At 33.2% G+C, this 16665-nt stretch overlaps 1 protein-coding gene across 1 annotated transcript; it reads right to left on the minus strand.

Moving 5' to 3' along the window:
- Positions 1–767: 767 nt before the first annotated feature.
- LOC132748845 (uncharacterized) lies at positions 768–15264 on the minus strand. Its single transcript, XM_060738499.1, has 9 exons — positions 14691–15264; positions 14109–14216; positions 11893–12096; positions 10203–10310; positions 9549–9742; positions 8800–8944; positions 5228–5368; positions 2216–2297; positions 768–1999 (listed from the first exon to the last, which is right to left on the minus strand). The coding sequence occupies exons 1-9, from the start codon at positions 14836–14838 to the stop codon at positions 1276–1278; spliced, it is 1854 nt and encodes a 617-aa protein (XP_060594482.1). The 5' UTR covers positions 14839–15264; the 3' UTR covers positions 768–1275.
- Positions 15265–16665: the final 1401 nt, after the last annotated feature.

The raw sequence follows: 16665 nt of genomic DNA on the forward strand, positions 1-16665 counted from the left end.
AAAAGCGCAATAACGATAGAATACATTTTAGTGTACTAAAAGGCTTTAAAAGGCGTGATTTCAAGTTATGTCACCCATAAAAAAGAAATTTTGGGATGAATTAAAGCGGTAAGTACTTAACGTGAATTGATAACGGATATACAAAATTAGCGGGACTTAAAATTCAAGTCCTCTGTTCAAGGTATCATTAGGTGACTTTTCGTCAGTAATTTAAATTAAACAGCAGGGTGTTAAATATCACATTTTGTTACCCATGTATTACATAATATTACACAATTGGTATTCCTTTGAAAGTGAATTGGCAGGGCTGTAAGTGTCAACAGATTGACACGTGACCGGTTGTTTTTTTGCCAGCTCGTTTACAATATCATTCAACCGGGTCGTTTTAGTACCATGACATAGTTAATTACTTAAAACTATGAAAATGATTAATCGTAATTTAAGTAACTTTTATTCATACCAATCTCATCAATTCTTATTGATTTTGTGAAGTGACAAATAGTGTACGAGACGTGCATTTCCTTCCATGTGTTACGAGGAACCGGATAAAATGTGTGTTATTTCACCACCCATCTTAACTTGACCAAGAGTTTGAAAAAATATTTAAATATATAAATATTATGTGACTTAAAAAAAATGTTGTTTGGCATCTCGGTCAAGTCGGATAAAGGATAAAATTAGCTAAACTGAAAACTAAAAATGCATTATATACAGTGTTCATTATATCACGTGTTCTGAATTTTTTTCAAAATGATAATTAACCTCGATTTTAAATGTTATAAAATTTATATAAAAAATATATATATTATATGTTATAAAAAAAGTTTTTATATGGACAATTTCAATAACAATTAAATGACTTCTTTATTTGCTAATATATATATTTCCACATTTTTTACAACAATAATCTCAATGTCAGATCGTAAGTGGGAATTCTTAAAAATCGTCTTTCCATGCCTTTTTTGGGCAATCTTGGCCACAACGCTATAAAGGTATCTTTTTTGTTTCTGTTAAAAGCTATTTATATGATTTTCTAATTTTTACCTTAAACTAACTCGGAATTGTCTATGATTTTCTACTATATTTCTATGTAGGGCAGTGCTCTTTTTGCCCTACGCAAATTACGCATGCGCGAGAAAATACTACTTCCGGTCAATTTTCCATATATGTCACGAGCAAACACATGGTTACAGGTTGCTTATTTTTAGACAAACATATATATAATATTAGCCTGTTCTCATTTTGAACACTCTTTAGATCGTCCTTAAATTTTATTCACTTAGTTAAAAAGTCATACGTTAATTTATCTGTCAAAGCCATACTATCTTCTACGTTTTGTCTCCCACATGCAGACGCCTTCGAATATTCTACTTGATAATTGGTGAAATGGTCATACATGTTAGTTTCTGATAAGTCAGTACTGTTTCCTTCGCTTTGTCTTCTGCTTGTTTTTATTTGATCATATATGTCGTCTGATTTTCTATGATTTGTATAAACCGTTTCCGGTTGATTTTGATACTCGTTTCTTACGGCTTCGTTTAATGTATTATAAATGTCTGTACTGATATTGTGGATCTTTTCACTACTGCTGCTCTTCTCTTGGACTAGATTGCTGGTCGGTGTTGACTCGTCGTCTATTTGAGAAACTCGGTCAACTGGATAGTTGTCACCTAGATAGTCACATTCCATTTCCTCAACAGTCCATTGATTCCCTTTAAAGGACGTATTATCATAAATGTTGGATGCATTATCCGCACATGATTCTTTTTCATCTACAGACTGGTTATGATAGATATTTGACGAACTTTCCGTTATCGATGTTTCATTTCCGAAAAATGCATTATGGTACAGCTCTTGGGAAGACTGACCGGTCATTGTTTCACTTCCGGAAGAAGTATTAGGATTCAAGTCCCGGACAAATGGATGCTCTGTAACTTCGTCGTGATCGCTTGACTGTACTATACCGTCGTATCTTTTGTTTTTGTCGATAGCATTCCTCCTGAAATTACAGTTTGATGTACATTTTGATTGCTGTAAATATTTAGATAGACGTAATAAATGGTAGGCTACCCTGCGCTTGAAAAATGTTGATAACTTCAATCAATCACAATTTTCATTAAACAATCAAAGCATCACCTGGTTGTTAATATTTTATATTTCTTTCCCTCCTAATATTCATTTACTCATCTTGCTGCATGTCTTATTAAATACATACCTTCTTCTATAAACAAATAGCATTCCAAAAATACCACCACAGACAGCTAGAACACCCACAAGAATGCCAATTAAAGTTTCGCCTGAAACAAAGCAACGGGAATATAAATATATTATTTGATTTTGACCAAACGATTTATTTAAAGTGAACATGGGTGTAATTAACAGAATGGCAACGGGATAACAAAAACGGATATAAAACCAACATATATAGAGTTAACTCGATAAACACTCATTCTCACTTAAGTACGACATTTCATAAATTCTACAACTGAAAAATGAACTTTTTTGTATATTAAAATTTTATTCCATTCCAAAATTATAAGTATCTCGACATCTTAAGTATAAAATATTACCAGTACAGATGTCCTAGATTTTTCCCTATGACAGGTTTTCTAGATAGAACCAGAAAATAAATTTCGTCATTTTCGAGACACTGGTCCTTAAATTTGTGCATATGGTATGGCGATTTTATTTTGTCTCTTTAAATAAATTTTCTATCATCTATTTATATGAACATCTGGAAATGAGAATCAATCATTGAACTGACAAAAAATACATCTTTTTAAAAACAACTCATGGAAATGCATTTTATATCGAATATGCTTAAATCTCATTTTCAAAATGAATAACCTTACAAAATCCACAGATCCATACAATGCACGAGTAAGAAAATGTAAAAATTACTGACGAATTCTTGGAAGTACCTACTTATTAATTATTCAATTGTCAAAAGTGAAATAATTTACGTCATCTCATATATTGACAATTTATTAAGGACTCGTAAATGATTTTTCAATTGTCCCGTAAGTGACCCAGTCTCCAGATGCTATGGATTGACAGAAAGAAATGTAAATACTTTGAATTATATATTTATAATGATTGAAGATTAATTTATATTTATTTATGAAATGGAGCAGATATTCCTTTGGCAAGGTTGGGCTTCATTATCAGTATTTAAACAATTGAACTGAAAATAGTAAAAAAATGAGTAAAAGATCGTATAAATGGTGTTAGAAGTTCAACAAAATTGCTAGATTTGCATAAAATCCAAGTTAGTGCAAACGAAAACAATAGTACGAATCAAAACAAACATTTTTTCTCATAGAAATATCACTTTCATTGAGAAAATCACTGTTTTATAATTTTCTTTCGCTCTGGTCATTTACGGGACAAGTCAATCTTATTACTATTATCTTATAATTGAACTGCAAAACAATTAACAGTATGTTTGTTTAAACAGATATTAAGAACCTAGATAAACTAAAATATTTTATATCAAGATGCATGAAAAGTCATTGTCCATTTAAATATAACATCTATGCAAATGTTATAAAGTTTTCAGAATGTGTTTAATTATGGACAAATACTAGTTAGTTCTCACTATATCTGCTCCAAAGAACCTTCTATCTTACAATTAATACAAGATACTTCAATACTAGTGCGTTTTCATTGATAAGCGTGGACTCAAAATTTCCTATTACTCGAATGAATTTTCCAAAATTAATTTTACCATTTACGGGACAGTTCAGCCAGATACGGGACACGCCTGTTTTCATGTTTACTTCATTTTTGTGATTAAAGTATAAGTTGGAATGTATTCGTATATGAAAGTAAGTATCCATTGAACTCTTTTATAGTCAAAACGTCTGAATACCAATTACAATTATTAAAATTATGATTTTAGAAGCTATCTGCAAGTGAAAAACACATTTCAGATGCGTATGTTTAAAAAACATGGATACTTCTTTGTTTTCGTGGAAGAATATTATTCCAACAATACCAACGTCCATTAACAAGTTGAAATAATTCAACAAATTTAGCAGAATAAATCACAAGAGAATGTGAAAGAGGGTGAGTCCCGTAAATGATAGGCTCGTAAATGTTGAAAATTTCTGTTTGACAGGGGAATTTTATGAGAAATAGTGAAATAGTTTACATGAATGACAGAATATAAGCAAGACAAATATCCGCTCTAGATATCTGAAGTATTATAACTTTGAAATAATTGAAAATATATTGCAAAACGCACGGTATTGATGAGCCTCGTAAATGATTTTCTAAAAATTACGCTTGTAAGATCCAAATAAACGTGAAATCCTTAACAAAATGGTTACACAGATACTCTTAATCTTCATATTTTATGTGAACTATATTACTGTAGACTTAATATTGCTATTGAAATAACCATTTATAAGTTACCATGTATAATTAACATTGTTTTGCAATTAAGACTCGTAAATGATTTCGACTTTGAAGACAAGCAATTCAAATTTGATTTTGAGAAAATTAATTTTCGTAATATCAAAAACAGTTTTATATGTCAAAATCTGCAATAGAATAACGGAAATAAGCTGTAGTTACTGTTAACCACGACTTTTTGTACGAAGATACGTGCAATGAAACATACTTCGATTTAGTTGAAGACATGCTGTTTTGAATACCCCTTCCTTGCAAAAGCAATTGTCACTAGCAAAATCAAACCAATAGGCTAGTAAACTTGCGCTCAAATTAAATCTTTGATGCAGTACCAATTGTTAAAACATTTTACAAGAATGTTCGGGCTTATATATCTCCACAAATTTTCATAGAACATTGAAGACATGGAATGTCGTACTTAAGTGAGAATGAGTGAATTAAACATATCCCATTTCTTCTCCCTGCCAAAAATGGAAAATGAAAAGCGAATCCTATTCAGGTACTTATGCACATACAGTTGGAGCGTGGAGCTCAAAATGTATATTTGTCAATCCTATCATGTATCCAATAAATCTTAATATTAGCTGTTTTGAAAAAAACAACATATTTTAAAGTTTATAATTATTATAGATTGGCAAATAAACATGCTAATCATTAAACTACGTTACACCACAAACTATAAAAAAGATTGCATGTACAATAATGATAACTTTTAAACAATGCGAATATAATCATTTTGTCTTAAAAAAACTTTATTTATTCGAAGATAAGAGAACATTAAAACTTGAATAGGTGATAGAATAATTTCAAGTACCCGGTATCCCGGCTAGTAAAAATCTGTTTTCGTGACCATTTGAATCTTTGGTAATTAATATGTCAAAAGTAGTTGAGTATGGCGTTAAAATCGTGGATATTTCACGAGTTATCGAATTGGTTACCTCGGATACAAAGGGAACTGAAACGAAATATATACATTTTTATTCAACAATAAATCGATTTTCAAATTGGAGTATTTATACTGAGTTATAAGGTGATGATAATTATATTAAATGCTTAAATCTTTCTAGTTCTAGCGACGGTTATAATTGAAATGATTGTATCATTTGTATAGTGCCAGGCTTGTTTGAACACTCGTATTGTCTGGTAGGCTCTATACACATAATTATGTATTTTATTGACATTTCAAATATAAGTTATATCGTAGGGCTGATGCACTCAAAAACAACAACTAAGTGTAGGGCTAGTCCACCTACTGAACCGCAAATTTCACACACACTATTTGTTCACACGGGTGTAAAATACGTACACATTGTGTGATAAATATGAAAGATGGTCACATTTAAAAAAAATATTTTGTTCTACATACTCATTCACAACAGAAACGGACGTTTTCATATGCCATAAAAAGTAGAAAAGCAAATGTAATAACTATATCCATTAGAGCTGCATCAGTACTTTGGGTGTAGTACTTAAGTGCCAGTACCAATACTTGCCAAGTTATGCAGTACCATTACCAGTACCAGATCCCTTACTGATGAACTGATTTATTTTAACAGTTACAAACTACAGCAAAAATTAATACATAATTCATTTATGCATTATGATTTTTCTAAGCTAAATTTTCATGCAATTCAATTTCTTAAATTCTTATAACTTGTTTTCTATAGTTATGAGTAAGATAAGAAAACTTTTATTTTCACACACACAAAAAATAATACATGGGATTTACTTTTTCACTTTTTAAGAAAAACTGATGACATTTTTATCAAAACCAAAGTACTGCCTCGTATTGCAGTAGCAGTACCAATTTTCAAGATAGTAAAGCAGTACCAGTACCAGTAGTAGCAACATTTTGTAAGAGTAATTCAGTATCAGTACCAGTACCAAAATCATTGCAGTACGTACTGCAGTACCAGTACCAGTAATGCAGCTCTGAATTCCATACATAAATGCCACAATTTTTATGCCACGGTCCAGGAAAACAGTAATTCGCTTTGCCTGCTAGAGCCCCAGTGTTTTGTAAGAGGGCAAGAAATATCAAATAAATTAAATCAGAGGTCACGGTCACGTTAAGTAAAAATGTAACATTTCTTTATGCAGCAATCAAAGTATTGCGGATTTTTGAGAGATTCCAAGTGTTTAAGATTCAAAAAGTATCCTTAGTAACGTCATTAATTTAGTTTTCAGAAATATTTTATTTGTCTGCGAGATATTTTTTTCAATTCAGAGAAGATTGCAAGCTTCAACTGACAAACTGGAAATATCTTTAAGAGCAAATGCTGGTCTCGAATTCAGTGACAGCTCTGTCTTGAAAATTGAAAATCTTAAAGGCATACTAGTATACCTTCGAATCCAGAACTATTATAAGATCGAGCAGATATCGAGCTATCATTTAACCGAGATGGAAATTCAATAGGTTAAAGACGTACAAAATCTGACTAAAAATAATGGTGCGCTTTAAGATAGAAGATGTGAAGTTTATCAGAGTATGAGGAATATAACGCTGTATCATACTTGGAGCCAGTTTTGAGGCCAATATCAAAAACTCATTAGACACAATTTCAAGCATGCCTGGTATCTAAAGTTAGCATGGAACAGAACTCAAGCAAGATAAAAGTTATGTAACATATTCATTATACAGTTAGCATTGAAATCAGAGCTAGCAATTTAAGAATGAATTTAAATATCGCCGTTAGAACTATTAAACAATAATCGCTCATTCAATTAATTTTGAATTTCGATCTTTGAACTAGCTAGCGCTGAATTCGAGGCTACAATGATATTTGCATTTTAAGAATTTTTAATAGCAATCCCACACCAGGCTTTTCAAAGCTAGCTCAGTGTTACTTCGTTTATTAAATTCTGACGATCAATCTCATTGCTGACTCTGAGGCAAACACAATATTCGCATTTAATAATTTTAAATATTATATCACAGTTGACTGTGAACTAGATGACAGTTTGATATTCGATTGCTTCATAGAATTTTGAATATCGATCTCAAACTGCTTTACATTTGTTCCTGGTACGGTATTCGCCTTTTCAAAATGTCGATTTCGAAACAACGATTTTTAAGCAAGTTCGATATAAGTTAGTTTGGTGAATTGTATAATTATATCAGCATTTTCGAGCTATTGTCATTGTAACATTTCCTTGTTTAAATTTTAATATTTTAGCTGTTTTCCCGATTTTATTGATAGATCATGAATGTACAATTAATTTTCCTACAGTGGTTAGATAAAAAACACCCGACTTTTAGCTCGTATCAGTTGTATTACCCTTCAGTACAAAAAGGAAGATGGATGTGAAAATTCCGTTTGGACTATGAAGTCCAAAATAAGGTACGAACAATGGTGACATTTTTGTACGTACTTGTCAGACCTTTGCGGAATTCCTTAGGATTTTTCACTTTTGCGAAAATTTCGTTTGTGTAAATAATGCGGTTCAACAGGCACCTTCATGAGCGTAAATATTCTCTTAAAGTACATGTAGGCGATAGAAACACGTATAGTATGATGTTTACATGTATTAAGGAAGCATAATATTGTAACGACGTTGGTAGAACGTCATATAGCATAATCACGGGGGTGAAACCCCATATGTATCTCAAAAATGAGCATCGGTAAAAATTATATGTGAATTTCCGCTGCACCAGGTGTGAAGCATAACACCAGATGTGACTGTAAAAATAGGTCAATCGCAGGGCAAGTTTTCATCTTTTTAAACATTTATATAAAATTCAATCCTTTTATAAGAAAATCGAAATGTGATTCTACCCTCCTGACTCTCCTCTATATTACCCATTTTTGTTTTGGATTTCTATGATATTCTTTCCGTCGTGGGTTCTGGTGTGTCCAAAACATGCAATGTGAATGAGTTTTTTGAGTCCATTTAGTAACATTTTCTTCATTCACATTGCATGTTTTGGTCACACCAGAACCCACGACGGAAAGAATATCTCGATGAAGATTGCATAGAAATCCAAAACAAAAATGGGTAATATAGAGGAGAGTCAGAGGGTAGAATCACATTTCAATTTTCTTAAAAAAAGGACTGAATTTTATATAAATGTTTAAAAAGATGAAAACTTACCCTGCGATTGACCTATTTTTACAGTCACATCTGGTGTTATGCTTCACATCTGGTGCAGCGGAAATTCACATATAATTTTTACCGATGCTCATTTTTGAGATACATATGGGGTTCCACCCCTGTGCTAATAATATACAAAAACTTAAGTTGGTGAATTAACATAAGGGAATGTTTCCATATATGACATAAACCGCTCTTGGTGGTGAGCTAGCTTTTCACCGACAGGATTTGTGTGTCTTGGAAACGTTACTATATATAAAGAAAATAAGTATGTTTTGACAAGCTGTACCATACCTGCCTCCCATGTTATATATACTCCTTTACCGTTGATGGTTCCATCTGACCGGAATTCTATGGTAACATTGCTGCTTGCAATATTAAGAACATCCGTTACATTGCCACATAGAGAAATCCCATTGCTAAAGTTACCTCTAAAGACCTGTATGTGATATCATAAAACGTGTATGGGAACCTGTATGTGATATCATAAAACGTGTATGGGAACCTGTATGTGATATCATAAAACGTGTATGGGAACTTGCATAATATGATATCATAAAACGTGTATGGGAACCTGTATGTGATATCATAAAACGTGTATGGGAACAATATCTATACACCGAACATACAAGTTCAATAAATTAAATGGTGAATTTATATTGTCTTTTACATGTAATATGAAAAAAGTCTAGATTAGTTTTTTTTACATATTTCAGTTATGAGTTTGAAGACATTCAGTTACGAGTTTGAAGACAATGGACTAAATCACTTCCCCTTCACGGCTGTAGGTACGAATCCCACAAGGGCCTTTTAATTCTTTAATATGAGGATGCTTAGTATTTTAGCTAATTTACCGAACGTCGGCGATTTTTCTCGGCTTTCACCTTGGTTATGAAATAAATTCAAATAATAGACCAGTAAAGATTAGAAAGTCGCCGTACGGCCATTAAAATTTTCCTTGTGATTTAAAATCTGGCTATTATAAATAATATCACAGTTTCTTTATGCCTCGTACTGACTATTGGCTGTATCATTTCCCTTACCCTAAGAAAGTCGCTTCTACACATATAAGTATTTTCTATGGATATATTCATTGAGAGCTGTATATTATGATCTTTCGGTACAGAAATTGTCCAGACACATCGTCCATAATGGTCATATCCTCTCCCCATGTAACCAGGTGTTACAAGGCTACCATTCAACGACATGTTAAACTTTTCACCGCATGTGACCTTCTCTGAAATATAGAAAACACATAAGGTTGATGCTGATGTTTTTTATGTTTTTGGATAAACAAAATAGATGACTGATAAATACATACTTATGATAATTCTACTTCTTTATTACAGACACACAATATTTTAACAATGACTAAGAGGCACGCTTTTCATTTGTAAGAGACTGTTCCGTTTTTCACTTATTATATACGAAGCGTGAATAAAAGTACATATTCATTACTCTAATCAATTATGTTTTTATTTGCCTTGAACACATTTAAGTAAAATGGTATTCTCATATGATTAAGTTGTTACATTCATGCGGTGTTCCACGCTGGTTATAATAAAGCAAGGTGGGTCACCTGAGGTACTCCCCTCATAAATAAAGCAGGAAACTCGCCATATAACATTTACAACACGTGCGTTTACAATGTCTTAAGTTGTGACTTAGAACACAACCAAAATTAAAATAATTATTACCATATTGACATACGAATGACTTCTGTTCGTCACAGCTCTTGATTGTAGATCTTATATACCCATCGTAATAAAACATTCCGAAACATTGACGTGGTTCCCGACTAGGAACTTAAATAAAAATTAAAACACCATATGTCACGGATAAATATAACACAGAACTTTGTCATGATATTAATAAAAATGTTAATTAAAACTTAAAGCCTTAAACAATTTACGTTTTGCCGGCTCGCCACGGCGAGCCGGTATTACGTTAGGATTTTACTGAGAAACAACCTAAAACTCCGAATCCATCCAAAAATTTAATCGAAGCTTGGCTTCCAGCTCTACAAAACTTATCTGTCAGGGCTGGAATCCAGAATTATTTAGCCAATCAAATTTAATCTTACACAGCGTAAAAAAACCTTCAATTTTCACGCCAATTTTAAAAAGCAGCAAGTATTGATTTCAGCGCAAAGATAAAATGATGATTAAAATGTTTGATTTCATGAATTCTTTTCAATAAAGCATATTTACACTGACTTTTGATTTAGCGATTTTACCTGTTTTCTCTGTAGTAAGTTTTCGTTTGGTTAATTTACATAAGTGTACATCTGGTTCTGTGCATTTTTTTCTTTTTCTTTTTTTCGGTCATTTTATTCTTTCCGGTATTTAGGGTGGGAGAAAATCCCGGGATCCGGGACGCCCGGGATAGTATTAGATATATAGAGAAAAGAAATAAACTATATTTGTGTTGATTATTGTCGTTGAATCTTTGTACAGGAGACCAAGCCCTCTTACAATATAATTCCCTTTTATGCTCACTATGAGCAAGTTGTGCTCTGGTGAGCATAAACAGGAATTGGGATCCCTATTCATCTGTTGTCCCTATAATGTGTAATTTAGTTTCTCTTTAAATGATATCTATGAAACCAAAGACTGCACATTAACCACACTACAGGTGTCCTCTGTCATAGTTGTTCATATTGTTTAGCACATAGGTCAAGGACACGTCTTATATAGAAACACATATGCACACCTTAAGTTTATACCTTATTAACACCTAAACCTTAATTTTTTTGGCATGTGGTATTGCCTTGTTGACCACTTAAAAATTTTGTTCATGTATCTACATCATATCCATTTGTTTAAAATGTTTCACATACCAAGATGAAGTGGACATAATTTTTATTAAAATGCTTAGGGAAAATATGTTTAAGTCTTATTGATATAAACTCCAATGCCTCCAGCTTTAATATTGAATATGTACCAATGCCTTGAGAACTTGTACAAATCAAATGTTAATCATGCCCCATGAATCTAAATTCGCCCGCACCCAATTTTTTACAACTTAACTTCGTATAAAGAGACATCTTTATGAATTCTACCTATCTAACATTTTTTTGGTCAAGGTCAACAGGCCATATAGTAAATGTGCATAGACATAGGGACTTCATTCTATCTGTTTACATGCATCTTCATATATACTCATATTACTATTTGTTAAACTGAGAGAACTGGCTTCCATAACTTTATATGTCACTTTTATTTTGATGTTCGCTGAAGTCTCTTCAGCTAACAGAACTGTCATTTTTACATTTAAACACACCCCTGGAAAAAAAATTACGAAGCGAGTCGCTACTAGCTTTTTTAAAAGCTAACCTTGTCCTTATTCGTTTAACGAATATTACATAATTATGTCACCCAGCATTACCTATTGTGGAAACACTGCAGATGTTTCGAGAATACGCAAACCATGTCCAAAAATCCTGCAAGTTTGTTTTCAGACGGAAAATACCCGGACCGGCCAGCATGAAGCAGTAGTAAGACACGCCGGAATCTCTGTAATAGGCGTGTCTGTTTTGATCTCTGGCATCAGACCATGTTCGTATGTTACGATCCAAGAGATGTTTGTGATCTAAAATATACGAGAAAAAAAAACACGAAAAGTTTAGAGTACGAATCATATTTATTTCGTATCGGTTGTCCTTTTTTAAATGGTATTGTCGATACAGTCACATACACTTGGGGTTTGGAGCTCAAAACGCCTTTAAAATCCAAATAAAATGCATATTTGTCAATCCCAGCACATGTACTGATCATATATATCAAAAAACTTAATATAAGCCGTTTTGAAAAAAAATTCATATTTCAACATCTATTATTTTTATTATAGATGTTGAAATATGAATTTTTTTCAAAACGGCTTATATTAAGTTTTTTTGATATATATGCTCAGTACATGTGCTGGGATTGACAAATATGCATTTTATTTGGATTTTAAAGGCGTTTTGAGCTCCAAACCCCAAGTGTCTGTGGATACAGTGTGACCAGGGGCTACTTATTTCCAGTATTTTGAAACAGAAATCCCTGTTTATACTCGAAAACAGGACAAGTCCTATATAAAATTCTACAAACTAAAGACAAATTTACTAAAATTAAAAAAGGGTAAAAATATAGATGTATACATGTATAAATAAGTTATAATGATTTTGCAATATTTACAACCATATTTTACCCAATTAGGGCTATTTTCATATTATATCATTCTGACCTATTTTTTTGTGTGTGCAAGTTTGGCAGATTTTAAGCGCCGTTTGCAACGTTAATTCTTGCATATCAGACAGGATTATTTACCGTTTACACCGGTGCTAGAAAACCCTGTCTGTGTTACACCCCCATGTAAGACAAGTCGCAAGCTTTAAATGACGTCATTGCCGCGCGCCTTTTAAGAATGAATTGCGGTCTTTGGATGACGTCATTTTATCGTTATGAATGAAGTTGTAAGTAGGTGCGTAATGCTGTGTTCTCACCGCCGATCAGATTAACTCGATCAGGCGATCGGGTACCGGTCTAGCTCGGTCTACATGCGTGATCGGGGGTGGTCGGAGCGGTCTACCTTGGTCGGCATGGCTCGGGCTTCCTACCCGAATATTTTTGACATGTCTAAAAAATTCGAGTAGCGATCGAGTAGATAAGCGGTCGAGAAGCGATCGTATAGTGATCGAGTAGAAGATCTAGTTGATCGAGAATAAATCGTGTAAAGATCTAGTTTGGTCGAGTATACATCTCTTACACGATATGTACACGATCATCGATCTGGTCTGGCGGAAATCTGGCAAAGATCGAGCAGAGGTCCAGTTAGTCTAGTTGAGATCGTGTATGACTCGCGTATAGGTCTGGGTGATCGAGAAGAAGTCGGGATGTTGGTCGGGTTGTCGTCGAGAAGAAGTCGTAAAACATCGTGTAGGGTCGACTTGACGTCGTGTTGGAGTCGTGAATGTGCATTTAATCCAGCTTTAATCCAGCTTGGTCGGGATTCATCGGGGAATTAATGTGATCGGGACGATCGAGTTGATCTGATCGGCGGTGAGAACATAGCATAATGAGAATATCAGTTTTCGTAATTTCTGTTCTGAAAAAAAAGATATGTAATGTGCAAGAAAAAGAATCAAACACCGGCTGTCGGTACAGACGGGAATACATGTATCTAGCTTTCGGGTAACCATACTGTCTAGCGGAAACTCGGCAGAGCCTCGTTACCGCCGTAAACAGTTAATCTCGAGCTAGATATTCCGGTCTGTACCGGCAGCCAGTGTAAGATTCTTATATTATTTGTTGGTTTTAGCTTGATCGTGTTTTACTTTTTAATACAGTTTAAAAAAATTAATGAAAAACAGCCTGAATCTAATATAAAGTTGTTCTTTCTTTGATAAATATAACAGTCGAAACAAATGTCACTACATGACTAAATGGACAAATTTTATACTTTTAGAGTTAGAAGGCACCTAAAATCATAATCTTCTCATTAACAGAAATATTTTGTTTTGTGATATGTACAATGAGTTAAGCCTACTTTCATATATTTAAGTATAAAACCATTTCTGACTGATAAATCATTTTACAAATTCAACCACTATATATACTGACCAGACGTTTCGCATACTGCCGCATTTGTTTTATCACAGTTTTCTTGAGTGAAGTAAAATATGCCCCCAGACTTTCTGAACGACATGCAAGGATATACACTGTCTTCCGCTAAAATTAGAACAAATATTCAATAACAGAATTGCCCGCGGTCAACGTGATCTAGCAAGATGACATTGTAGAAGATAAAGTAGTTATGATAGTTTATCATAAAATATGTAAAACCTTAAAGGTACATTACAGCGCAAATTTTAATATATTTTTTCAGGCTTATTTTGACCGAGTTTGTTAATGTTCGCTATTGGTAAATGCAAATTAACACACACGCCCTCTAGCGCCGTGTGAAGCTGGATATGAATAAACAATAATATATTCTCTGATACGCTTTTCCAACTTCTGTAATGGACATGCCTCAACTCATTTTTTAAACACAAATGCCGAAGATTTGACATTTAGCCATGTTGTTTTTGGCAACTCTTGATGTATACTAGCCATGTTGTTTTTTGGCAACTATTGATGTATACTAACCAAGACATTTAGCCGTGTTGTTGTTGTTTTTTTTGGCAACTATTGATGTATACAAACCAATGCATTTTGGAATATCACACTGTTCGATTTCATCTTGACTGACGTAACACCAAAGAAAGGATTTATTAGTTGGATCCCTGCAAAAGTTTGAAGCATTCTCTGCTGGACCATCAGGATAATCAGCGATTGTGCTGCTCGTCTGCATCGCCGTAACATTTGCCCAGGGTAAGCACCGCTTTCCTGTGAACGTCCTAGATACGGTACCTTGCCATTCTCTAGAGTTATCATAACAAATATCTGCAAATACAATTTTGTCTCTTATGAATTTTCTTCGTCAATAATACATGTCGTCAAGTTGTTTTTACTATTTCTAATCATGACATATCAATATTCGTTATTGTCCATTTTTTCTTTATTTTTTTAGGCTTAGAATTTATAAATAGGCTGATCTTATATGTATTCGTATCTTATTATCATGGAATTTTATAACTCATGTTGATTTTAAGGAGATTTTTTTTTAATTTTGTACCGTCATTTGTTTCTTCAGTTTAGCAAAGAGGGCGTATAAAGAGTTTTTGTTGAAACTTCTCCAAATCCCTCCAGATCTAGAGGCGTGCACGTCGCGGAGAAGCCACACGGAAAAGGTCATGGTCAAGTCATCATAAGTACCAGAGGTGATTGGTTTGACCTGTCGTGACTTACTCTGGAGGTTTGGCGCTAATAAATGCCGTTTTTGTTGTCGTCAGTCGGAGTTGATGCCTTGACAGTATTGTCGTCTCCTTTACCACCAACAAACGAGAGAATGAAACGAAGATTCTGCTTGAAAAAGACGTCCCCGATGCTATAATCTCGGACATATGGTTATTCCGGCGCTCCGAGTGTAAATTAAACTTAAAACACACACACACTTTTTGAAAACAAAACAAATAAAGTTCCTTTAAAAGGAAAGGCTTGGCACACAAGTCGTGCCTTCATCCCAACCCTTAAAATTTTTTTTTTTTTTGGTTTCAATTTATTATGACATTTTTTTTGAATTACGGTATTTGTATATCATAAAGGTTTATTTAGTTTTTTTTTTGTTTGTTTTTTTTTTTTGGAAAACCAAATATTTTTTGTCCAAAACAATTTGAAATCTATTCTCTATTGTATAAAACAATAAAGAAAATGATCAATCGTAAAAATACTAACGGATACTGAAGGTAAACAAGTGTGAACATTTCATTTCCCCTTTTTCGCAGCGAAATCATTCCTTTCCTTTATAGACAAGTAAATGCACTAAAATACTTTGTTACGTGGTACCAATTAATAAGCATGTATCAATCACAAATATCTGTAGATCAGCACGTGGCAAGGTTAAAGTTACATAAATAAATATGTAAAAATATTTTGCCGTCGGCCTAAAAAATCAAACATCTACAGTTTCATTAACCTGTTAATAGTATTGTTGTAAATCTCATCAAATATTGTTCATAAATTAGGATTTTAAACGGGAAACCCACGGTAACACTTAAAGTTCGTATACGAATTTTAACATGCAAAATGAAAGACTATAATGAGCTCGTGTATGCGCTACGTCACAGTTTTATAGTTGCTATCCGGAACACAGCAAATGTGATATTTTCTTGTGCAAACACACTTTTACCGTTTTAGCTTCACGGTGCACTAACCAGGGGTTCAGTAAAAGTAATCATCTCGTAAAAAGATTATATTTGTATGAAAACATCCGTTACAATGCGGAAATATACCGTTAAATTATGACTGCCACTTATAGTCATGTTTGTTGATTTAATATTGATGTACGGATGATCCGAAGGCGGAGTTTCTCATGCAAACAGAAATTGTACTTCAAATTTTGCCACAATGAGGTTACCTATTTTTATGCTAATTAAACTTATTTTGGTTGTTCGGACACCAAAATAAGACCTGGAGTCGATATAAAACCCAATTTATTAATGAAATGTCGCTATTTAGTTTTTTATGAAATTTATTAAATGTAACTTTAACCTTTTCCCTTATATAAGCGTGTTTCGAC

Source organism: Ruditapes philippinarum, unplaced genomic scaffold (genome assembly GCF_026571515.1).
Source record: "Ruditapes philippinarum isolate M1 unplaced genomic scaffold, ASM2657151v2 ctg3080_1_1_1_1, whole genome shotgun sequence".
NCBI lineage: Eukaryota > Metazoa > Mollusca > Bivalvia > Venerida > Veneridae > Ruditapes > Ruditapes philippinarum.